Source organism: Pelodiscus sinensis, chromosome 23 (genome assembly GCF_052426305.1).
Source record: "Pelodiscus sinensis isolate ZL-2025 chromosome 23, ASM5242630v1, whole genome shotgun sequence".
In the NCBI taxonomy this organism is placed as follows: domain Eukaryota; kingdom Metazoa; phylum Chordata; order Testudines; family Trionychidae; genus Pelodiscus; species Pelodiscus sinensis.
This window is the reverse complement of record NC_143074.1, coordinates 2032210-2055806: the sequence shown is the minus strand read 5'-3', so window position 1 is coordinate 2055806 and position 23597 is coordinate 2032210. Positions and strand designations below refer to the sequence as shown.

General features: G+C 51.3%; 2 protein-coding genes across 3 annotated transcripts; one reads left to right on the top strand and one right to left on the bottom strand.

Annotated features, from left to right (window-relative positions):
* Positions 1-384: 384 nt before the first annotated feature.
* On the bottom strand, positions 385-23546 carry DPP7 (dipeptidyl peptidase 7). 2 transcript variants are annotated; one of them, XM_075905747.2, is made up of 13 exons: positions 23389-23546; positions 23179-23292; positions 19242-19381; positions 18367-18530; positions 16313-16448; positions 15657-15738; positions 14640-14806; positions 12139-12199; positions 3891-4009; positions 3654-3810; positions 2915-2979; positions 2090-2160; positions 385-813 (listed from the first exon to the last, which is right to left on the bottom strand). In XM_075905747.2, exons 1-13 carry the CDS (start codon positions 23453-23455, stop codon positions 681-683), a joined length of 1476 nt encoding a protein of 491 aa, XP_075761862.2. In that variant the 5' UTR covers positions 23456-23546; the 3' UTR covers positions 385-680. The 2 variants fall into 2 exon arrangements, with proteins under 2 accessions (XP_075761862.2, XP_089629104.1); XM_089772978.1 differs by having other exon boundaries at positions 23179-23531.
* Positions 4038-12090, top strand: LOC102455913 (kelch-like protein 13). Its single transcript, XM_006112331.4, has 4 exons — positions 4038-5883; positions 6962-7214; positions 10092-10252; positions 10749-12090. Exons 1-4 carry the CDS (start codon positions 4831-4833, stop codon positions 11139-11141), a joined length of 1860 nt encoding a protein of 619 aa, XP_006112393.3. The 5' UTR covers positions 4038-4830; the 3' UTR covers positions 11142-12090.
* Positions 23547-23597: the final 51 nt, after the last annotated feature.

Below are 23597 nucleotides of genomic sequence, written 5' to 3'. Positions count from 1 at the left end.
AATTGGAAATGACAATAATGCTATTTCCAGTACAATAGCTGTCCACATTGTGGTAACTTGAGACAAAGCACTACTACACAGCTGACTAAAGTCAATATAATCTTTCCGGATCAAGTGGTCTCTTCAGCTGAACCCTACTGCTCACTGCATGTTACAACTAGTATTCTCATTCTACTTCCCAGATCACCCAAGAGAACTTTTAGCATTTCTTTGAAGACAGTTTCTAGCTGAATATAATCTTACGTGCATCCTATAGTTCTGTGTACCACTACAGTGCTATGGGGATTGTGAATAATACCTTTTGCTCAAGTAAGGCCATATGCTTTCTTCTGTCATTCTGGAAAGCACATCTGTGAAGTATGACCCAGTTCCTGAGGAATGGTCTAACACTTCCAGGCAAGCTTTTATTCTCTCCTCAGATGACAATTACATCTTTAACACAATACAGGTAAGCATGTGGCTGGCACCAAGTGCTGTTGCCTTTAGTCAATGGATTTGGCCTACTCGTTTTCTTTTGACACAGACTTGACTCACTCACAGGATGCTTAGGAGGTGAATTTTCATCACCATGGTAGAGCCACTTAAATTGGCATTTTCATCAAACGGTCAGTGCAGACTGCAACCCTTGTGCTTTCTGGTACCAATACTAGCAGCACAGCACTCTGGCTGGCTGACTATCTTCACAGTGATCTACCCACAGACATCTTCTCCCAGGGCTTCTCAGTCCTTGCAGATTGCACCCAGTCATGGATAATCCTTGCTTCTAGGTTGCGTGCAGCTGTGACAGATGGAGGGTCTGCTGGATTATATCCTCTGCAGGGAATGCCACACAATACACACAGTTAGTTGTCCATATCCCTCTGAGCCACAGAAAATCTCAGTCAGGAGCCACACAAGTGAGAAACAAAAAAACAAGACACCAACCTGCACTGATCTGGCCCCCAGCTGAGAAGCAGAAAAAAGAATGACTGCACTCACCGCAACTCAAGGCTGTAGGGTTCCCCTCGCATGCCAGCCCAGGGGCCAGACCTGCTCTGAGTTACTTCCCGCTGTCAGGCAGAGCCAGCTCTCTACTACTCCCCCCACCCTGCAGCAAGGAGCCAGCCTTATGTTCCAGCCACGCCATGAAGTGCCCCAGCTCATGTTTAGATTAGTTCCTACCACAGCAAACAAGGCTATAGCCGTGCTGCCTACTTACCATCCAACTGTGCAGCTTTCAACTGCTCTAGTCATGTGTAACCCTGAGCAGTAAGTTACAGCATGAGCCAAAGCACCATCCAGCATGTGACTAAGGAAGACAAGCTTGAGACCAGGCCTGTCACCATGCAGGGCTGCATTAGGCTGGCTAGGGAGTGAGGGGTGGGAGGAGAAATCATTTGCCTGTAAAGGAGCTTGCACTGAGAGTAACTTGGCACAAGCCCTGCTCTGAGGGGCCCTCTCACAGATGACACCAAGGCTGTGTCTAGACTGGCAAGTTTTTCCGCAAAAGCAGCCACTTTTGCGGAAAAGCTTGCCAGCTGTCTACACTGGCCGCTTGAATTTGCGCAAGAACACTGATGATCTAATGTAAGATTGTCAGTGATCTTGTGCAAATACTATGATGCTCCCGTGTATTTGCGTAAGAGGACCAGTGTAGACAGCTAAAAACTGTTTTGTGCAAAAAAGCCCCGATGGCGAAAACGGCGATCGGGGCTTTCCTGTGCAAAACTGCGTCTAGATTAGCACGGACACTTTTCCGCAAAAAGTGCTTTTGCGCAAAAGCATCCGTGCCAATCTAGATGCTCTTTTCCGCAAATGCTTTTAACAGAAAAACTTTTCCGTTAAAAGCATTTGCGGAAAATCCTGCCAGACTAGATGCAACCCAAGTGAACCGGAGGAAACTGCAGGTGGGAACCAAATACCGTTTCCATGCTGAGGGAGAAGCAGAGCTAAGTAAGGGGATGGCTCTTCTTCCAAACATTGTTTCAGCAACTTCCTGCCGGGGGCTGCTGGGCTGCCTCCTGCTGAGGATTCAATTGTCTTTCATTGCTGGGATGGCCCAGCTCAAGGGGGAGGCAGGAAGCAAGCCTGACTGTCCCAGGATACCTACCGCAGATCCAGATGGTGAGCGCTTTCCTTAATGGTTATTGCAATGAGTGAGGAACTGAGGTTACTTTTTATCTGGAATGAGAAGATGCGCAAGTTAAGTTCCTGGTACCAGGCAAGTGTGTTGAATTCAGGCTTTAAAGCCAGAGACAGCGCTAGAAAGGGGAAGAGGACACCGGCAGAGTCATTAGCAGGACAGGTACTGGTGTGCCAGGATTACCATAGGCTCTTGGTTTCCTCCCACTCCCAACATGTCAATGTGCTTTCAGAAATGAAACTGACATTACACATGAAAAGCTTCAACTTGTGTGTCCTGGTTTATTTCCCCAATAAAACGTTCAGACCTTCCAGGACCACAAGCCTTTTGGCCATTACCATGGTCCACCAGGCCGCTGAGGAGAATGAATTCAGTTTTAGTTTGCACAAATCTTCTCTTCAGCAGCTGGAAGCTAGGGCGTTATTGCTGGAGCACCGAGCCGGGAAGAAGTTGGCTTTCCAGGTGGAGTGAGGGGTGGTATGGTCACAGCTGGTTCTTGTCCTATGTCACCAAAGTCTGCGCCAGCAGCTGCTAGTGCAAAGAGTCAATATAACCAAATCCTCTCTGGCACAAAAACAGAACTTCCATTTGCCACAAATGTTCTAGGGCTGCCAACGAGCTTAGCAGCACAAAAACGCCTATTGAACAGAATGGGTACAAGCAATTCTGGAGCTGTTTGACATTTCCCTGAAGTGGGGGTTGTGAGCCTGGCTTAGCTCCCCCTTTCTGTATAGTGTTAACCACTGGGGTATCTCCCACACGTGCACAGCCCACCGTGATGCAGATACTTACTCCACCACCTGCCCAGGGATCCAAGTCTCCATTCGAAAAGATGATGTTGCTTGCAGCTTTCAGGTCTGAAAGTCACACACATGATCTCTGAGAAACCTCTTTACTTCCCTGTCCATTTACCAAACCCCGTGCAGCTGCCTGAGTGTGTGCAAAGGACAGTGGAACAATGAAAACATTCTTGGCAGTCGCTTTTGGTTTTCCACTTAAGTGAATTGCAGTATGGGCAGACTTCAGAGCCAGGCTTCCCTTGGACTCTGCCACCACCTCCCCTCTGATTTAGTGGGCATGAGGGCCAGAGGCACAGAGGTGGAAAAGAAGCTGTACTGAGACTGCTGCCCATTCTTCCAGAAAGCAGCCAGTCCTGTCCTGCTCTTCCCCCTCCCCCCGCCCGCCCGCCCAACATGACCTGCTCCATGCTTTGCTGGTGCCAGTCTGCTGAGTTTGGGCAAGAATCAATTGGGAGGGAGGAGAAGAGAGTCAAATTAGGAACTGGGAAAAGCCAGCAGAATGTCTGAGCTGGGTTGGTGGAGGTAGTAATGCTCAGAGGGGAGGCGTAAGGGAAATGGGAGGAGGCCACGGCATGGAGACTAGCTGATTCAACTGCAGTGCCTAAGCAAGAAGAGCTGCAACTGTAAGAATCACTTGCCACCTTCATTCTAAGCAAGCGAACCCTTCCCCTTAGTGCTCTCCAGCCGAGGGAGGGAAATACAGCACGCAGGGACAGCAACGTGCCGCTTACCGCTGCCCCAGAACATGGTTTGCAGCCAGTTCCTGCGTGGCTGCACGAGCCACTTGCTGAAGCAGTACTGCTGTCTCGTAGCCTCAGTGAACGGCATCGCAGGGAACATGTCAGTTACATTGTTGCTGTTGAAGGTTAAGTTGATCTCGGTACAAGCCTGTGATGGAAACAGGAACCATCAAGATGCAAAGGGGGAGGAGCTGCAGCAGAGTCCAGGAATTCCCTCAAGCCACATACCTGGTAATCCCATGCCTCGGCATCCAGGCCAGTGCCGCAGCCGGTTGGGTCTGCACATTTTCGGTACTGTTTGTAGACGTCGTAACAGGGCACCGTGCCAGTTGAGTTGTAGAACACTCCTGTCGAGCACAAAGAGTTCAGCTAGGCTGTTACCAGTTCAGTGTCTGCACTAACCAGCGCAATCCCAAAGACTCCTGCAGAGACCTGCCGGAGCAGACAGAGACCGGGGGTGTGGACAGGGTAACCGAACTAGAAAGCTGTGCGCCATTTGGAGCCAATCCATAGTGAAGAGTGCAGCTCTCCATCTGCATAGTCAGAGGTCAGCAAAACCCTCTCCCTCTTTGCTGCAATACCCCAATGTCCGCAACAGGCCATCTCAGCCCAACCCTTGTCTCTGGCCTGCGTGAGCCTCCGCCTAAGGCACGTCAGCTGTTGCACAGTCTCCTACACAAACTGTCCTGCCTACGGTTAGTGGCTGTCCACCCCCCAGGGCCGCTTCCAGACTGCAACTTGAGCAAACTGGCCAATGCCAGCCCTGCAGAGAGAATTTTGTTTGATCACTGATTGAGAAAGGGAGGGCGACATGCCCAGACTGGCCCAGCTGAAAACAAGTACCTGGCCAGCGCAAGCCAATCAGGCGTAGCATGGGAGCTGGCGGAGACTGTGGCCGCCTTTGTGTGGATGAATGAAGCTCTGTTTGCTGCCTGCCACTCAAATGACCTCCTCATATAGCAGCCCCACAGGAACACACGCCAGACACAGCAGGGTGAGTGCTCCTAGCCTGTGGATCGGTCTCCTCTGCAGCGCACCCAGCACTTAGCGATCCCGCAACAGACTGGAGTCTGGGGAGCCCACAGCCAGACTGGAGACCCGACATGGGGGGGAGAAATCACCCCTGAGACTTGCAGAGATTCCTGCTCACAGGCAGCTTTCCAAGGGAATGTCGCTCAGCGCTCAGAGCCAGTTGCTTGTGTCGGACACGTACCTGGCCAAGCTCCTGGAGGGAGCGTGCAGCCTCCGCTCCCAGGGCGCGCTGTGCGATGTAACGCTGGAGGCAGAGGGGGTTCGCTTCCCAGCACACAAGATCATTTTGGCTTCGGCGAGTAATTACTGCAAGATCCTGTTTGTTGGAAACTCGAGCCGTGCCGGGAGCGGCGATGCCAGAGTCCAGCTGAAAGCCATCAGCGCAGGTGGGCTGAGGAACGTTCTCAACTTCATTTACTCCAACAAACTGGAGCTCTCCCTGCAGAATGTTGAGGAGACGCTCAAGGCAGCAGAAGCCCTGCTCCTGCGGGAGGTGATCAAGCTGTGCTTTCAGTTTCTGGAGCGCAGCCTGGATGGCGGGAGCTGCCTGGACACACTCAGCATCGCCAAGAGGCTTGGTCCAGAAGAGCTGAGGCAGAAAGCAAGGGCCTACGTCGGGCGGCACTACCGCCAGATACTGACCGATCCTCAGGGCGTGAAGGAGCTGGACAGAGAGACCCTCTGTGACATCTTAGACAAGACAGACATGGCGGGATGCACCGAGCTGCAGCTATTCAACGCTGCCGTAAGCTGGCTGCTGCACGACAGCACGAGGCTACCAGGAGCAGCAGATATTCTAAGGAGAATTCGATTTCCCCTCATCCCCCTGCGGGATCTGCAGAGATACGTGCAGGAAACGCCCGTGATGAGGACAGACTCCAGCTGCCGCAGGTACCTGCAAGAGGCTCTAATCTACCACTCCCAGCTCTACGCTCAGCCAGCCCTTCAGAGCCAGCACACAGGCGTCCGCTCCAGCTCCTCGACGCTGCTCGTTCTGGGGGGCAGAACCACTGACAACAGAGTCTGCCGAGACATGTGGGCTGCAGATGAGAGCTGCAGCGCATGGAGCAAGGTCAGGGACCTCCCCACCCCCGTCTACAACCACTGCGTGGCTGTGATCGGTGACTTCCTCTTTCTTCTCGGCGGCCAGGCCAGGTTCGATCCCTCTGGGAAACGCCCTTCGAACGAGGTAAGGCGCGCCGGGGGGAACCTGGCCCGGGAGTCCTGTTGAGACAGAGGCTCCAACGTGTTCAGCTCTCATAAGGCCACTGGATGTTGCAGGTGCCCAGTGTAAGTGGGAAAAAATCAGGCCCCTTATTCAGCTGCCTAACGTTTGCTGGAAAGAGCTGGCCTTAAGCACGGCAGAGCCCATGGCCCTGGGGTGCCCAACAGAGACACGTTCCTTGAAGAGCTGCCCAGCACAGCGCAGGTTGCTCAGTGGCGCAGCCCAGAGGTGCGGCAGTCGCGCTAGAGAAGGGAATGGAGTCCTCTCCCGCTGGTCAGGGCAGGCCCGCACCTACTGGGACTTCCTAGCGCTCTGTCTGGTTCTCCGGTCCCGCTGGGTTGGGGCTCACCAGGCCCTTTGGGAGACACGTTAGCTCACTTACTCTCCATCGCGGTTTAGTTTATTCCACCTCCTTGAATCGCATTGGCAACCCTCGTACGCCAGCCCCAAACCAGGCCAACCTCAACGTTTTTAGTAGTAGAAATGGGCCTCAGCAATCGATCCTCATGGCCTTCGACCTCTACTGCCCAGTCCAGGCCCTCTCAAATGGGATCATTCAGACCGGCCCCTCTGCCCCAAGACGCAACAGCAGGAGTTAGTCTAGGGCACTTGCAGCTTGTGTGCGCCCACCAGCCATTGCGTAGATTTCGAAAAGCTCTCTGGCATGCGGGTCCTGTCTGCGGACAGGGCTGGGCACACTGAGCCGTTAAAGGAGACCGTGAAGGTTGGGATATTACTCCCTCAGTGTAATCCCAGCATGTGTCGCCGTTCCACGCTCATTCTAATCGAGCTGGCTCGTGCAGCCGAGCTGGGAGCCTGAGGCAATGCAGGCGGCAGCAGGGGCCAGCTGCCCAAGGAGTTACTCAAGGCTGGGGGCAGACTGGTACAGGCCCCGCACACCCGCAAAGCCACGGCTTGGCCGCGCCAGTACCCAGTGCCTGACTGAAGTTAGCAGAGGTGCGTCTGCTCGAGCCGCAGTGACGCCCCAGCCAGCTGCCTTGCGCGGCTCCCGGCCTTGCTCCGTGACCGCCGTCCCTCCTAGGTGTTCCGGTTTGATCCCCGCAACGCAGCGTGGCTCCAAGTCTCCAGCATGCTGGAGAGGCGAACGCGCTTCCATGCGGACGTGCTGTCTGGGCGCATCCTGGCCGTGGGCGGCGGGACGCTGCTGGGGAAGCTCACCAACACGATGGAAGCATACACGCCTGCGGAGAACCAGTGGGAGTGCGCGGCTCCCCTCCCCGTCCCCGTGGCTGACCACGCAGGCGCCACCCACAAGGGAATCCTCTACGTGTCAGGTAACGTGGCTCTGGGAACCTCCGGAGCTTCCTGGCGGCCTGACCAGGCCAGTGCGTGGCTGGGCGAGTGCCCAGGGAAGTCCAGTGTGCTGTATGGGGTAGTGCTGGTCCCCTCCCAGCTCAGCCCCACCCATTACATCAGGGCAGTGCCCTGCAGGGGAGACTTACACAGGCTGCAGTAAGAGAGCCCGTGGAATGTGTGGTCAGAACAGGAGTTTTGACCAGGGTGTTGGGACCAAATTCCAGCTGCTTTCCTTTCAGAAAGCAAGCTAGCAGGAGGCTGGCCACGCACGGCCGCATCTCTAGCCACCCACGGGACGTGCATTTTAATGGCAGGCGTGGGACTAACCCCGGCACTGCTCAACCTAGGAAATAAGCACAGGAAGTAAGGAGGGGTAAGCTGCTGAGGGCAAGGCCCGTCTCTCGCGATGTGACGTTTCGTACAGCACCTCGCACCAAGCCCGAGCCTCGCGGGGAGCACTGCCACGACTAGAGTTTACACTGGGGTGGGCAATAACTTTTTGATGGGGGAGACACTCCCTCCCCCCCACTTACTTTTTGATGGTAAGTGGTCAAGGGCTGAACTTTTCTATGGAGGGGTCTGGGATGGAGGGTGGGTGTAGAAGGGAGCTCGGGGTGCGGGTGTGGGGTCTGAGAGGGAGTTTGGGTGAAGGAGGGGGCTGTGTCCGGAGGCAGGGGTGCAGGGAAGGATTCTGGCATGGGGAAAGGTGTAAGAGGGGTGCAGGGTTTGGGAGGGAGTTGTGATCTGGGGGAGGGGTGCACAGGATTTGGGTGGTGGCCTGGGCTAGGGAGTTGGGGAGTGGGCGGGGGCTGCCGGAGGCAGGCTCTGGTCAGGAGGCACTTACTGAGGTAGCTCCTGAGCAGCAGCCCTACAGGACCCTGGGACAGGCTCCCTGCCTGCCGCAGCCCCAGGCTGCTCAAAACAGCTGGCTGCTCCCCTGGCTTTCTGCTCTGAGTGCCGGGAGGCTTCATGCACTGCCCCCACCCCAGCAAAATCTCTCAGCCCCTAGTGCTCAGAAACCAGCCAATGGGAGCCGAGAGATTTTGCTGGGGCGGGGGCAGCGCGGGAAGCCTTCCCCTCCCCCCAGCGCCTAAAGCAGAGAGCCTCATGGAGCTGCCAGGTGCTTGAAGCAGCACGGGGCAGATCTGAGCCAGAGGGTCCCATCAGGGCAGCCTATGGGCTGGATCTTGCTTGCCCCTGATTTACGTTCAGGCCCGTTAAGACAGTTGCTAAGGCTGTAAAGTCGAGTGCTCAAAGTTAGGACACAAGTAAGGTTGCCAGGGCGACCCGAATTCAGTCCTTTTGCGCATAAGCACTTGGTACGTTCTTTAGCTACATGATCACAAGCTGTACTCCCCCACCTGCTTTCTAGCCCCTGCTCCAAGCATGAGGACACTGGAACTTTTCAAGGAAAAAGTCACCAGAATTTTTCCATAGGCCATTTCCCTCGCTTCAGTCTTGGAAACAGCTAAACTGTTCTGGCTGGAATCTTTTAAGCAGCAGCCTGATGCAAGCACTTGTCATGGCAAATTTCATTTCAGCCACTCGGTTTGGCAAGTTAGGAGGAACTGAAAACAGCCTTATAAATGGGAAAACCAAACTGAGCTAATGCTCTGTTCTAAACATGACAGAACACAAGAATGAAGGGTTCCTACAGCAATCACTACCTGGCCACCCAGTGTAAGGTGCAGTCACCAGGAGTCCTGCCACGTCCGCAGACAGCGCGTTAATACGATGACATTTATATTGTGGCTTATGTGCTACAAGATGATCTGACATTTTAGTAGGAACCTTTATTTTTGACTTAGATTTAAGGCTAGAAATGACCAGCCCTATAATCAAGCTCGGCCTCCAGGTTTTGATTTGAACTGTGCAGTTGGGATACTGCTGTGGTATCTTAGGGTGAAGGAGTCACAGCAGTTCTACGTGAGTGTCCAAACAAGCAGAAGAGCCCATCTGAAGTGGCAGCTCTAATACACCTGGATCCAGTGCAACGCTCTTGTATCACTAAGAGTGCTCCTCTGACGTAGACTGGAAGGATGGCCCGGCGGTTCTAGCATGAGCCTGAGACACACGAGTTCAATTCTTTGCTCCACTACAGCCTTCCTGCTTGACCTTGGGAAAGTCACTGAGCCTCTGGGCCTCAGTTTCCCATCCATACGGTGAGGATAAGTATGCTCCCCGACCTTCCAGGTGTTATGAGAATGAATGAATTAAAACCATTGTGAAGTGCTGACCCGGGTGGCAGTGGATCACAGAAGTTAGACTGGACGGGACCCCCAGGGTCAGTGACTCTAGTCCTTTGCTGTCACAGGCAGCCCTGTCCCACACTTCCATTTGTAGTAGCAGCTCTGGCCAATCACACCAAACCCTGGGTCTGCAATGCTAGTGGCAGAGCTTACAACAGAACATGCTGTATCCAGGCAGAGGGGGCGTGGGGAGCGTTTGTGCAAGCCTGAGTTAACATGGTCAGCCAGATCTGACAGCCCATCCCCCCTTTTCTTTGCCTCAAAGATTCTGACTGTCTGCGTTATTCAGCTCAGCCGGCAGGAAGGGATGTGGGGAAAACCCTTTTGCGGGAAACAGTTTTCACAGCCAAGGGTTGACTTCTGATGCTGCTCCAGCACGCCCTGTCTGCTGAGACAGCCCCTCCCCACCGAGGAGGAGAGACAGCTGGGTCTTTGGGGTACAGCCGGTTGGCAAGGCTGCCTGTGCAGCTGGGATGCTTTCCTTTCACCTTCACATAGGCAGTGATGGCTGGTAAGACCCCTTCATGCCATTTGTAGAGTCCTGTGAGCCTCTGCTGAGAGCTGATTTCGCAGGGCAGAGGGATTCCCTCCGTGTTTCTCTTCCAGGGGGCTTTTCGGCCGGCAAGACCTTGAGGGAGATGCACAGCTACCTCCCTCGCCTGCAGCGCTGGATCGCTAACCGGGCCATGGCCTTCGCCCGCTGTGACCACGGAATGGCTGCAGTCACAGACAGGATCTTCTGTATTGGAGGCAGGACGTTAAATGCTGTAAGTGCTGCTGTTACCATAATATGACCCACCTTTCAGGGGCTTCTCCCTCGTGCCTTGAATCCAGTGGGAGACAGACCCGGGGCTGTCGGCCCCTAGGTGTGCTTGCTGTCCCCTGCAGTCCTCCATTCTGACACCACGTGGGCGCTTCATTTGGGTTTCTTAAGATGCCTTTAATATCACTGAAAACCACTTTTACAAAACTGAGCGGTCCCGTGGCACTCGCAGACTAACCGACTAACAGGATGGTATCCCGAGCGCTCGGGCAAGCCCCACTTCCTCAGATGAGATGATCTTGAGACTTTTAATACGATTGCTTCATTTCAGCTATGCATGAGGCACCTTATGCCCCCTGGTGGGCAAAGGGTTTAAGAACAATTTGCTTCTAAGCAGGTGGTCTTGAGACACTGGTGGCAGGTGGGGCACAGTTAGCCAGTGTTCCAGTGCCATTCCCCGCGGCCTGGTGGCAAGTCAGACTTGCTCTGGTTCCTTGCAGGCAGAGGAATGGATTCAAGTGAACGAGACGGAACATTACTGCCCGATGACTGACCAGTGGACCACGTTGACACTTTCCCCCTTCGCCTGCTGCCAGTTCAGCGTCGCTGTGCTCCACTCGCGGCTCTACATCACAGGAGGCGGCTCGCTGCACCACATGAGTAAAGACGACAGCGTGTTCATCTATGATCCTGACGGGAGGATATGGAAGAAAGCTGGCTCCCTGCCTACTGCTTTGGTCGACCATGCCTCCTGCATGATTAGGCTGTCCTGGGAGAGGTCAGCCGAACAGCAGGAAGGAGGAGAGCCATCCTCGCCCAGTGGGAACAGCAGGAAAAGATCCACTCTCAGCTTGTTCATCACCAACAAACAAGAGCCCTCCTTGGCTTTTTAAAGGGAGCAGGAAGAGGACGGGTGGAGGAGCTGCTCTGACAGAGCACATGGCAACTGCCCGCAGCATTTCGACAGCTCTCCTCACTTCCTCCCCAGCCCTGCAGCTTGTGACTTGGGAGCAGTGCAGCCTTGGCTGGTGCTGGGGCGCTACGCTGAGGGGCAGCGGAGGCAGAAGGGGAGAGGAAAAGGAGAGGTGTCTCAGCCACAGGGCTCGGGGTTGGATGCTTCTGGGATGTTAAAAATAAATATTTTTCCCTTTGGAATCTAACAGATGCAAACCTTTTAAGGGTGACGTTTTCTTTTAAAAAGTGCTTCTAAAGAAGTGTGCGGTGCTGCAGATCGTACTCCATGGTCCTGTGACATATCAAACATCTCCTTGCAAGTCCCCTTGGGCCCACAAGCCCGCTACCTTCCACCCCTAGTGAGCCCAATATAAAAAACACAGGTGTGAGGCCAGAAGGGACCTTTAGGATCGTGCAGCTGACCTCCTGCCCCCGTGACTGCTGAATCCAGCCTGTTGAGCTGACGTGTGGGTAAGATTTTCAGAAGGCCTAATGACCTGGAAAGAGTCTCAAAGTCAGCGGGTGAGGCGCCCAAGAGGTCGAGGAACATCTACAGGACCCGATTATCATCCAGCTAGTGTGGGCAACAACAGCAATGCAGAGCCAGCAGCCCAAGTACATTCCCAGGGTCCCCAGCAGCATGGCTGCTAGTCGGTCCCTATACCGTCCCCTTGCTAGCGAGGTGGCAGTGACCACGGTTACAGCTGTCTGCTGCACACCCACCTTCCCTTGCAGCGCAGACACATCCTCAACCCCCCCACTGAAAAACAGAGACCCCCAAGATACCACTTGTGCCAGGTGGGAGCCGAAGGTGCAATAGGCTGGAGCACTGCAGTCCTGGTGCCGCCGCAGTGCAGCACAGACCGTGCGGGACAGCTCAGCAGTCAGTGCTTTCGAGGAGTTTCAAATAAGACTAAGCGGAGCCACGTAACTCACCAACAAGCGCTGCCAGCCCTTTAACGGGGTCCTGGTGGGCAAGAATCTGGGCACAGGCAGCCTATGGAAGAGACAGACACTTGGGTCAGTTTCCAGGCCCATGGCTTAAATGGCAAACAGGTGAGTTCTCACTTCCACAAAGATTGTCCTGACAGCTTAAAAACCATGGTGGGGAAGGACCCACCACTCACTGACTTCCAGGTCGGAAGGGACCATTATGATCACAGAATCCTGGGGCTGGAAGAGACCTCGGGAGGTCATCAAGTCCAGCCCCCTGCCCAAGGCAGGACCAACCCCAACTCAATCGACCCAGCCAGGGCTTTGTCAAGCTGAGACTCAAAAACCTCTAGGGATGGAGATTCCACCCCCTCCCTAGGGAACCCAGCCCAGTGCTTCCCCACCCTCCCAGGGAAATAGTTTTTCCTCTCATCTAACCTAGACTTCCCACACTGCAACTTGAGCCCATTGCTCTTTGTTCTGCCACCTGTCACTAGTCTGATCATCTAGTCTGACTCATGGACACTGCAGACCACAGCCCCTCACAAACCCACTTCTGCAATCAGCCCCTAACCTCGGACATTTACTCAAGTCCTCAAGTGATGTTAGAGATGCCACCATTTACTTTAAACCAACCAGTGACTCATGCCCCCGCTGTAGAGGAAGGTGACAAACCCTACGGTCTTTGCCAGTTTTAACTAGGAGAAAGTTCCTTCCCAGCCCCGAATACGGTGATGGGTTGCACCCTAAGCAACCAGGATTCTGAGCGACTTGGAGCCCTTCTCAGCTCATGCCCCATCTCCAGCCAGTCCCAGAGGGGCCATGTGCCACTGTGGGCGTGCTCATCACACCATCCCCTCCCTAAACTTGTCAGGCTGGAGCCCAGTTAGGCTTTTGGCCCCGCTACTCCCCCGGGGAGGCTGGTCCACAACTTCACCCTCTGATGGCTAGAAACCAACATCAACTGTCAAGCCTACCTGTGTCGATGGCCAGTTTTTAGCCATTTGTCCTGTGTCAACATTGGCGCTTAACTCATGTTTTTATAGAAAGTTATCAGACCTCCCCTTACCCTTCATTTCTTTAGGCTAAACAAGCCAAGCTACTAAGTCTCCTCTCGTAAAGAAGATTTTCCATTCCTCAGATCATCCTAGGAGCCCATCTTTGCATCCCTTCCCATTTGAATTTCTTTCAAAATATGAGAAACCAGAATTGCATGCAGTATTTCAGGTAATCACATGATTGTTCCCTGTCCTGTTTGTTCCCTCAGAAGCACCTGGTGCTGGCTGCTGTTGGCAGACAGAACACTGGGCTAAAATGGACCTTTAGTCTGACCCAGTGTGACTGTTCTTAGGCCATGTTTCTAGTAGTAGAGCCTCACTAGTAGCTTCTGTTTGGTATCTTCACCAGTGATTTATATAACGGCACAGAGAGTATGCTTACAGGGTTTGGAGATGATACCAAGAGGGAAGGATTGCAAATGCTTTGGAGTATAGAATTAAAATTAAAAATAATCTGGACAAACTGGAGAAATAGTCTGAGATAAATAGCATGAAATTCAATCAGGACAAATGCAAAGTACAGCACTTTGGAAGGAACAATCAGCTGCAGACATACAAAACAGGAAATGACTGCTTAGAAAGGAGTACTGCAGAAAGATCTCTGTCATAGTGGTGCGCAAGCTAAATACAAGTCAGTGAGACACTGTTGCAAAAAAAAGCAAACACCGTTCTGGGATGTATTAGCAGGTATGCTGCAAGCAAGGCAAGAAGTAATTCTTCCGCTCTACTTCACGCTTATTAGGCCACAACTGGAGTAATGCATCCAGCTCTGGACACCACAGTTCATGAAACATGTGGACAAACTGGAGAAAGTCCAGAAAGAGCAACAAAAAGGATGAAAGGTCTAGAGGGAAGACTGAAAAAACTGGGTTTGTTTAATCTGGAAAAGAAGAGTCTTAACAGCTTTCAAGTACCTAAAAGGGTATTACCTGGAGGAGGGAGGAAAAATTATTCTCCTTACCCTCTGATGATAGGAAGTTTTTCCCAAAGTCCAACCTGTCAGTGTGGTTAAGCATGGAAATAAATTGCCTAGGAGGTTGTGGAGTCTCCATCATTGGAAACTTTTAAGAGCAGGTTAGTCAAATTCCTTTTAGGGATGGCCTAGATGGTGCTTGGTCCTGCTGTGAGTGCAGGGGACTGGACTCTCAAGGTCTCTTCTAGTCCTATCACTCTGCGAAAGGTGTCTCAAGTTGGACAACTGAACGACAGAGGCTTCTGACATGTTTAGATACTTCTAAAAGTTCGGGTCAATGTGCTTGTATTGTGTGTAACTTGAGTGAAAGCAGAGTTTGGCTGAGGCTGACCTCAGCCATCCACACCTGAGCAATTGGTTCCAGATCTATTTAGAGACAGGACAAAATGAAAACAATTCAAAACATGATAACATTCATGGTCTCTAGAGGGTTTAAAAGCTCTTCTTGACCCCTCCAGCACCCTTGCACTCACCTTGACAGGGTGAGCAGGCAAGTGACCCAGGAAGTCTGTTTTGTAAGGGTAGTTCAACATGGCCATCATGGTAAAGGCATTTCGAGCAAACCCAAACAGCTGGTAGATGTCTTCCTTGGAAGAAAGTCTCTGGCACACGGACATTTCACTGCTGATTCTATCATAGGCTGCAGGGGGAAACAATACAAACGCTCTTAAGAGTGTAAATTGATATCACACAGTCACGCCATGTTTCGCTCACTCCTTATGACTCTCTAGTCAGGGGTAATATGAAGCTATGAAAATAAGAACGGAGTTTGTAACCCTACGTATTAACTTACTGAGGCTTGGGTGTCTGGTCACAGATTTCTCTCCTCCCTCCCCCCCCGGTGTAATAACCCTGTGTTCTTTCACTGACCTACCTGCTGCTGCTTGGCAGGGTGGCTTACCCAAACTGGAAACCCCACTGCACTAGCTGACTGAGCCACAATTAGCGACATAGGTAGCTTTAGAGGTCCCAGCACATGTTGCCTGTACCTCGGCGGAAAGGCGTTAGAACAGGGACAAGCAAACGCGAAGTGAAGGACGTGAAAAGGAAGAAGGAAGAGGGAGAAAAACAGGAAGGGGCTGCTTTAGCTCATCAAACAGCGGCTGACATCACAGTCAGCTTGCACACAATGCACATCATCTGTCTGTGCATCACGTGGTCGTAGTGTGTGTTTATAAAAACACCCCCCAGGCCTTGTCAACATGAGGAAGTGATATCCACCTAACCAAAGGTGTGATACTAAATTAGTTTAATTAAGCTAGTGCAAACCTCAATGATGACACACTTATTTCAATTAAAGGGTCTCATGTCAATCTAGCTCAAGTCTTTCATCATATGCCAAAATAAGCCACTCAGACCTACATGAAGGGTCTGGACAGCTGTTTAAACAAATCAGCTGAAAAATGGCACCTGTCTCCATCCAAGAGGCACTGGGAGATACCTGCCTGCTGCCCAGACGTTCTATGCTGGGGCAACCAGGTCCATCTTACCTCCACTCAAGTAGAGGTCGTTGATTTCCTGGAAGGCTTTGCTCACAGCCTTGGCACAAGCTGGACTTGCGTTCTGAAAATTCTAAAGAGAGAAAGATTAGAGCAGCCAAACGAGGAAGCGCACAAACATGGATAACTGCTCTGAGGTCTACAGTCCTTGCCTCCGGACTGCACGCCACTTGGGCAAGTCTTATGTACCCTCCTAAGGATGGTGTTGATACAACTTCTGCCCTCTCCTCCAATTGTAGGAGTAAAGGAAGAGCTTTTTTACACTAAAAAAACCCAGCAAAAATCCAATGTCAGGTTTGTATGATAATTAATGGCACCATTAATACCTAAAGCAAAGCAAGGAGCTGCATGTTGGACACTGCTTTAGGGAAGAAGTTAACTCTCACACAAGGAAGACCTCTCAGAGCTGGGGTAGGCAGGGAACAAAGAAGAAATGGTTTCAAATATTTAGTTTTTAAAAGATGCAGCGTCCTGTATTCCCTTGACAATTTTAGCTCTTAAATGAGACATTTGTTCACCTAAAAAGCATTTCAGGCCTTTCCCACAAGACATTCAATTTCCTTAAGCTTTCACCCAGATCTACGCAATGGCAGGTTGGAGAGACGCTGCCGCTTAGAGACAAGCCAGCTACCAAAGTGTCCACTTACTGCAGTGACAGCTTGAAAGAACTCGTTGGGGTCTCCGATCCCAGCCACAGACAACAGAGGAGCACTCGCAGCGAGTGCCCCAGCCACAAGGTTAGGGTATTTGATTCTCATGTAAGCACTCAGCATTCCTCCGTAACTGAGGAAAGAGCGAGAGAGGACGGTTATTTCATTCAAGAGCTGTGATCCAAAGTAAATGTGTTTGGTAATTTGGGCCTTGTGAAGCCAGCAGTTCTGGCCCCACCCAACCCAGTGAGACTGGAAATCTAAGTGAGACTATCTTAGTTTAACAGAGCAGCTCTCTAGTCCTTTCCTTTCCAAAGACCCAGACCAGCAGGCTGCTGCACTCTAATGGAGGGCAGGCATGCAGGGCGCTGCATAGAGAGCTTTCTGTTCCCTGGATAAGCTCCCAGAGCCTGCTGCCAGGAAATGAAGGCAGGCAGACACCTGGGGCTGGTTAAGCACTTGCCGGGAGGGGCCGGCTAAACACACACCTGCAGCCAACAGAAGCCTGTGGGGCTGCTTTAAAAGGTTCCCCCGGGTACGGAGGGGAGGACAGAGTGACGGAGCGGAAGGAGGAAGTGCTGCACAGAAGAGCTGGAGACTGACTAGCAGGTACCAGAGGAGAGGCCCTGGGAGGGATCGTTTAGGGAAGTGGATAAAGCTGCCAGGCTGGAAGTGAAAACAGCTCTGTGTGTTGCTGCTGCCTTAGGGTCCCTGGGCTGGAGCCCGGAGTAGTGCGAGGGCCTGGTTCCCCCCTAAGCCTCCCCTGCCAGTGCAGACTTCCCCAAGAGGGGAGACCAAGACTAGAGGAGTTTTCACCCTGAAACCATGAACTAGCCTGCGAGGAGTATGGCTCGGTGAGCTGTGGTCCCCGCCTCTAGCAAGGGGAGAGGCTGTGTGGAGGACCACAGCGCGCCTCTGAGGCTAACATGATCCACCAGTAGCGCGAGACCCCCGGGGTACGGCCAGAGCTTTGCTGCAACCACTGGATTGAGACAGAAGCAACCGGTCTCTAATCTGCAGAAGGCATCTTGGGTGTGAGGGCATCTACAGTTCACACACAATGAGTCAGTTACATTTGGGGTGTACACCCTCAATATGTACTTGCTGACCTTTCCCCAAATCCCCAGGCAGCTCTGGGCATATGCAGAGACTGAAGGCCCTCTCTTTACCCACAAAGATTCCTCTCTGTGGCCCAGTCAAAGTTGTTCATCAAGCGCCCCTCCAAGGCCCAGGGGGTATTTCAGTTGCCAAAATGCCTCCTTACTGAGCCTACCAGTGACTGCAATAGCTTCCATAACGCAGACACAACTGACATGGGGAGTCCCTTCACACATGCTACTGAAGTGCTTTACTCTAGTCAAATCCCTCTAGTCTCCAGCACCCTGTGGTTAATGTGATCTGGAAACTCGAGGGTTAAAAACTCTTTTATCTCATTACCCATTTCCTATCTTCCACTAGGAAGCATTTTATTGCTTTTTTTACATTAAGCAACCCAGTCTTCTGAAGTTCCTGGGATCCAGCTCTCCCGGTTGGCTCAGGGACAGGCACAGGGCCTGGTACTAACTCGTTCACTGATACTGCTGAGAGATTTTCACTTAACTGTGTCTATAAAGTGACCAGAAGCCAGGACTGACTGTGACTGCCAGCCCCAATACCTGAGATGAATTACCTGTTTCATTAAGGCACCAACCAAACCTTTCATCTCCTTATCTTATGCTGCCTTGCAGGGAAGAGATTAGGAACTGACTACTCAGCATGCGCTCCTATTTTAGGCCTTGTGTCCTAGCACAGGACTGAAGCAGCAAATATCAGGAATCAAGTGTCAGGAAACTAGTTTAGTAAGTGGGGGAAGGAGTAGCATTCCGGAGTTATACCCTCCCATGTGCAATTTTACCCATCATGCTTCAGTGCAAAGAAAACTGAAGTGAGAGAGTAAGGGATCCTGGAAAAGTGTGCATTTGTACTGGAGGGGAAGCCAATAAGAACAGCATCACACCAGTTAGGGAACAGTGTAGAGAAAGGTAAGTACTTGCGGAGACATGAGCATTTACCTGCCTCCAAAGGCAATGACTGGGCAGTCCCTGGCCCCATACTGCTTTTTAAGCTCTGTAATGAGCACTGCATAGTCGGCAAGGGCTTGTTCCACAGTGAGCAAGCTGGTACGTCCCTGCTGCATTGACAGTTTCCCAAATGGAAGAGAGGCCCCATAATACCGCTGAAAGAAAGGAGGCATAAAGAGATGTTGGATCTGCTGCTTCATACCTCCCTCCTCCTGGGTAACCATGGCCAAGCCTGCCAGTGTCAGCAGCAGCCGATTGTCATTCCCATCCTACAGCTGTGTAGGGTCCTACATCAAAAGCCCTAGTAGTTGTTCGCTTTTGTAACTAACAGGTAGTCACACGACAAGTTAAAACAGCCGCTATTAACTGTCCCCTTTGCTGGCTATCTTAGCAGAGATGCCAACAAAGCAAAAAACAAGGGTTGACTAAGTAATGAAGACTGACCCGCTCACCTCATTTATAGACCTTCAAATCCATACAGCTCCCCAGACTGCAGAGAGCTTAAACGGGTAATAAATCAGGTAAGAACCATTGGATCAAATGATCACGTTATGCACAACAACACACCATTTTCTGGCTGTGAAGGTATGGAATATTCAGAGCCACACTAAAAAATTATCTAAAGCACAAGCCAGCCTAGATTTTGCTGAATTAATGTATTTATACAGCACCACTGATGGACATAACTCATTTAGAGTACATGGTTCAGTAGAGCAGAGTCCCTAGTATGTCTCGCTTGTCCATGGCAGGAGCACAGCCATTTCAGAGGAAGGGATATGTGTCTACTTATCCTGGGACTGTGGAGGGCTGTGCTGACAACATCTGATGGAGATAAGATATGGGGAGCAAGTCAATAAAATACTCACATGCTCAGCAAAAATCACTAGCGCATTCTGCACTTCGGCCAGCTCAAGTATGAAGCCAGAATTCTGAGCAAATTCCCAAATGTCTGCTTCATTCCCAGTATAAAAGAAGATGGGCCCAACTCCCTTCTTCCAGAATTTAGCTGCACAAGACAGTCATATGAAGCACATTAGAGAAGAAAAAAAAAGTTGTGGAGCTCTGTCCTTAGATAAATTAATGGGGAGTTTTGTAGGAGTAAGCACTATATGATGGGGCTGAATTAACTGAAAAGAGACTGAGTCATACTGGTCTGACACACTGAGGAATACAAACATTCCAGATTAAGGGCCATGTGCCATCCCAGAACATCTAAGGGTGATAAATCAGTATTCTACTGAAGGCTGTATGTGGCCTGCTATTTTTCTTCTGTGCCTAGAAATCCCAAGCCTCAGAGAACTGCAGGGCATTAGAAACAGCTATCCTTATATTAGTAATTAACTCACATTTTACATAGTGTATTTCAGTGCAAAGGAGCCAGGTACTTGGCACTTCTCCCCTTTAGTGAATGAATGGCCACTACATTAGCAAAAATATGGTTGATATCCATAGACATTGTCTATTTTCACATTCTTACTGTGATATGTGAGGTAGCCCACCAATATGAAAACGGATGCAGATCACTTGTCTAGAACTGACTGCAAGTACAGTTCAGGGTAGCAAGAGCTCATGAGGTGCCTGTAATTACTAAGTTCTAATATAGACACTTCACAGAAGCATGTCCTGGAACAAAAATTTGTGTAGCAGTTAACAGACTTCATTTTAACAGAAACAGACTGAGTTTATTTTTGACAAATAGTGTGACATTGTCTATGCAGTAAGCAGATAAAAAGAACATAAGAACGGCTACCCTGGGTCAGACCAAAGGTCCATGTCCTCCCACAGTAGCCAGTGCGAGATGCTTTAGAGAGAATGAACAGAACATACAGTAATAATCCATCCCATCATCCACAGCCAGCTTCTGGCAGTCAGACGCCAGGGCCACCTAGAGCAGGGGGTTGCATCTCTGACGATCTTGGCTAATAGCCATGGATGGACCTATCCTCCATCCCTGACACAATTTGGGTTTTCACAGCATCTGCTGGCAATGCGTACCACAGGCTGTGCATTGTGTGAAGTGCTTCTTTTTGTTTGTTTTAAATCTGTTGCCTGTTAATTTCACTGGGTGACCCCTGCATCATGTGTTATGTGAAGGAGTAAATATACTATTTCCTTATTCATTTGCTCTCCGCCGTTCATGATTTTATAGACATCTGTGATATTGCCCCTTAGCAATCTCTTTTCCAAGATGAAAAGTCACAATCTTTTTAATCTCTCCTCACACAAACGTTCTATAGCCTTAATTTTTGTGCCCTTTTCTGTCCCTTTTCCAATTTTAACCTTGAGATGGGGAGCCCAGAAACTACTCGTGGTATGCAAGGTGCAGGCATTCCACGGATTCATATAGTTTTATTTATCTCTTCCCAAATGGTTCCTAACAGTATTAGCTTTTTTGATTGCTGCACATTGAGTGCATGTTTTCAGAGAACTAGCCACAATGATTTCCAGATCTCTTTCTTGAGTGGTAGCAAATAATTTGGTAGCTACAGTCCATCACTTTGTATGTCCAGTTTCTTGGGACTTGAAAGGTTACCCAGTTAACCAGGAAGCATCACTCTTAATAGGTGATGCTTCCTGGTTCAGGGTAACCAGTTGGGGCTGTACAGAGCAGCCTCTGTCTGCAGGGCACCTGGCCCACCATTGACAGCGGCTGCTCTCATCCAGAGCAACCCCTGTCCGCCCCACAGAGAGGAGCTGTGCTGGCATCTGGAGCAGCCTCTGTCCATTGGGAGCATGGCACGGCCAGGGGCTGTTCCAGTGGAGGCTGGAAGCCAGTGGCAATCACGGCCAGTGCCAGCACGGGGCTGGAAGTGTGAGTTCAGCAGGCTGTTCCGAGGGCTGGAGAAATCCCCCACCTGGATCCTGCTTAATGGGTTAACTGGCTAAACATTGGGTTAACTTAACACTTAACCGGTTACCTGATGAACTGGGATTTTACATCCATAGTAGGAACTATGTTTTCTAATGTGCATTATTTTGCATTTGTCAAGTGAATTTCATCTACCATTTTGTTGCCTAGTCACCCAGTTCTATACGATCCCTTTGTAACTCTTCACTATCTGCTTTGGACTTAACCATTTAGAGTAATTTTGTATCAACTGCCAGTTTTGCCACTGTTCACCCTTTTTCCCTATCATTTATGAATGTTGAACAGCACTGGACCGTGTACAGATCCCTGGGAGACACCACTATTTATAATAGTAATAATGGTATTTGTATTTATAAATCAGTTGTGAAATCACTGACTCAGATCAGGGGCACTTATTCATTTGCAAAGAGACAGCTTTTATTTCCAGGCCATGCGTGGATAACCAGCAGGGAAATCCAGAAGAGCTAATTTACCATTAAGTGGAACTATGTTCAAATATACAATACTATAGTACTAGTGACTAGCAATTATCTGAAGTACCAGAAAAGTTGGCTATGGGACCAAATGAAAGTGTGTGTGGTTTTTTTTTTAAAAAATACTGTTTTAGACAAACTTTGGACAACTCCCAGCTAATCTCATGAGAGTCAGCTGACTTACTTGTGAAATAAGTTCTGGCAGCCAGAAATCTTTAGTAGTTTCAAATCCCTAATGACCATCACACAAGGCCCACAATGCACAAAATGAAAGTGTGTGTGGGGGGGGGGGGGGGAGATGCATTTTGCAAATCAGCAGAACTGCAATGCTGATGTTTCTTTTGTTTTACAAATATTTAGTTTCAGATTACAGAATTTGGCAGACATAACACTAGGCTCAAATGAGCATAACAGTCAATTTAAAATAAGTATTTCATTCAGTGATTTAAACAACCAACCATTCAATAAACTAGATGAGCACAAGGGAGTGTAGAATACAAAAGTGTTGCAGCAGATATTTCATGGGGGAGAAAAGGGAAGCAGAAACTGTATCAGAGGCAGCAGCGTGTGGGAGGGAGCCAGAGCGTATGGAGAGCCAGCTTTTAAGGCCTCCAAAGCATGCAGGCTCCCTTGGAGCTGCCTGCCCCTCCCTCCCCACGCTGCTGCCTCTCACAGATGCAGGGGCAAGTTAGCTGGAAGATGCCACATTCCCCGATGTGTAAACGTGTAATCACTGGAAATGTCAGAAGTTACACATTTACAAAAAGAAACACATTTTAACATCCCTAGTAATAACAGAAACCAGATCACCGGAGAGATTTGAAACTGGACTCAGGGGATGAACTAGTAGGTGGTCACCCTCTTTTATTTATGATGCTGTGGTACAGCAGAGCCAATCGTTCAATGGAATCACATGGGGAATAGCAGCCTGTGTTCCTGTGCAAGGGGAATGTGAAGTGTATTTCATGCATCAGGAATGTGAATGACTAGTCGACTATCTGATAAGCAAATGCTTTTTGGACAGTCAACAGGCTAGTTGACTAGTTGCTTCCCCCCAACTGTACTGCCTCTATCAGAAAGAGACAGCAAGGGCGAGGAAGTGGAGCGGGGGTTCAAAGCAGCAGCGCTGCGTGGAGCCTAAGGCTGGAGCCCGGGGTCTGTGCGGCACTGCCGCTTTGCAACGTCGCGTGCATCCCAGGGCCAGCTGGGGTGTCCCCGGGCTGCGTGTGGCCTTCCAAAGCAGCGGCCCCGCATGGAGCCCGGGGTCAGCGGAGGAGTCCCCAGCGGATCCCGTGCTCCATGGGCTGCTGCTGCTTTGAAACGCTGCGAGGAGCCTGGCACAGGACCCCAGGCTCAGGGGGGCACAGCCCCGCGGGCCGAGCTCCCTGCGGCTGCCACCTGTGAGGGGCAGCCCCCCGGCGCGGCGGAAGGGTGGAGGCCGATGCCGCGGGGAGGACGCACCGGTGCGGAGGTAGCGCTGCGGGAAGGTCCGGTTGCCGTAGGACTCGAAGCTGAAGTGGTCCAAGGTCTGGGCGAAGCGCCGCTCCTCGAAGCCGGGCTCGGGGGTCCGGGGCCCTGCACAACCGGGGGGGGGGGGGTTACAGGCGGGGCGGCAGGGGAGGGAGCGGGCAGGGAAGCCCAGACCCCCCCGGCTCTGCCCCGCGGACCTACCCCACGCGAGCGCCAGCGGCAGCAGCAGGAGGAGCGGGAGCGGGCGAGCGCTGGGCCGCGTTCCCATGGCAACCAGGGCCGGGCGCGCACTGCAGGCGGCGGGACCGGGAAGCCGAATGACCGGGGCCGGGGGTCATGTGACCAGGCAGGGCGGACGCTGGGAAATCACGTGGGGACTGGCCGCTGTTTCTGCCGAGGCCCCGCCCCCT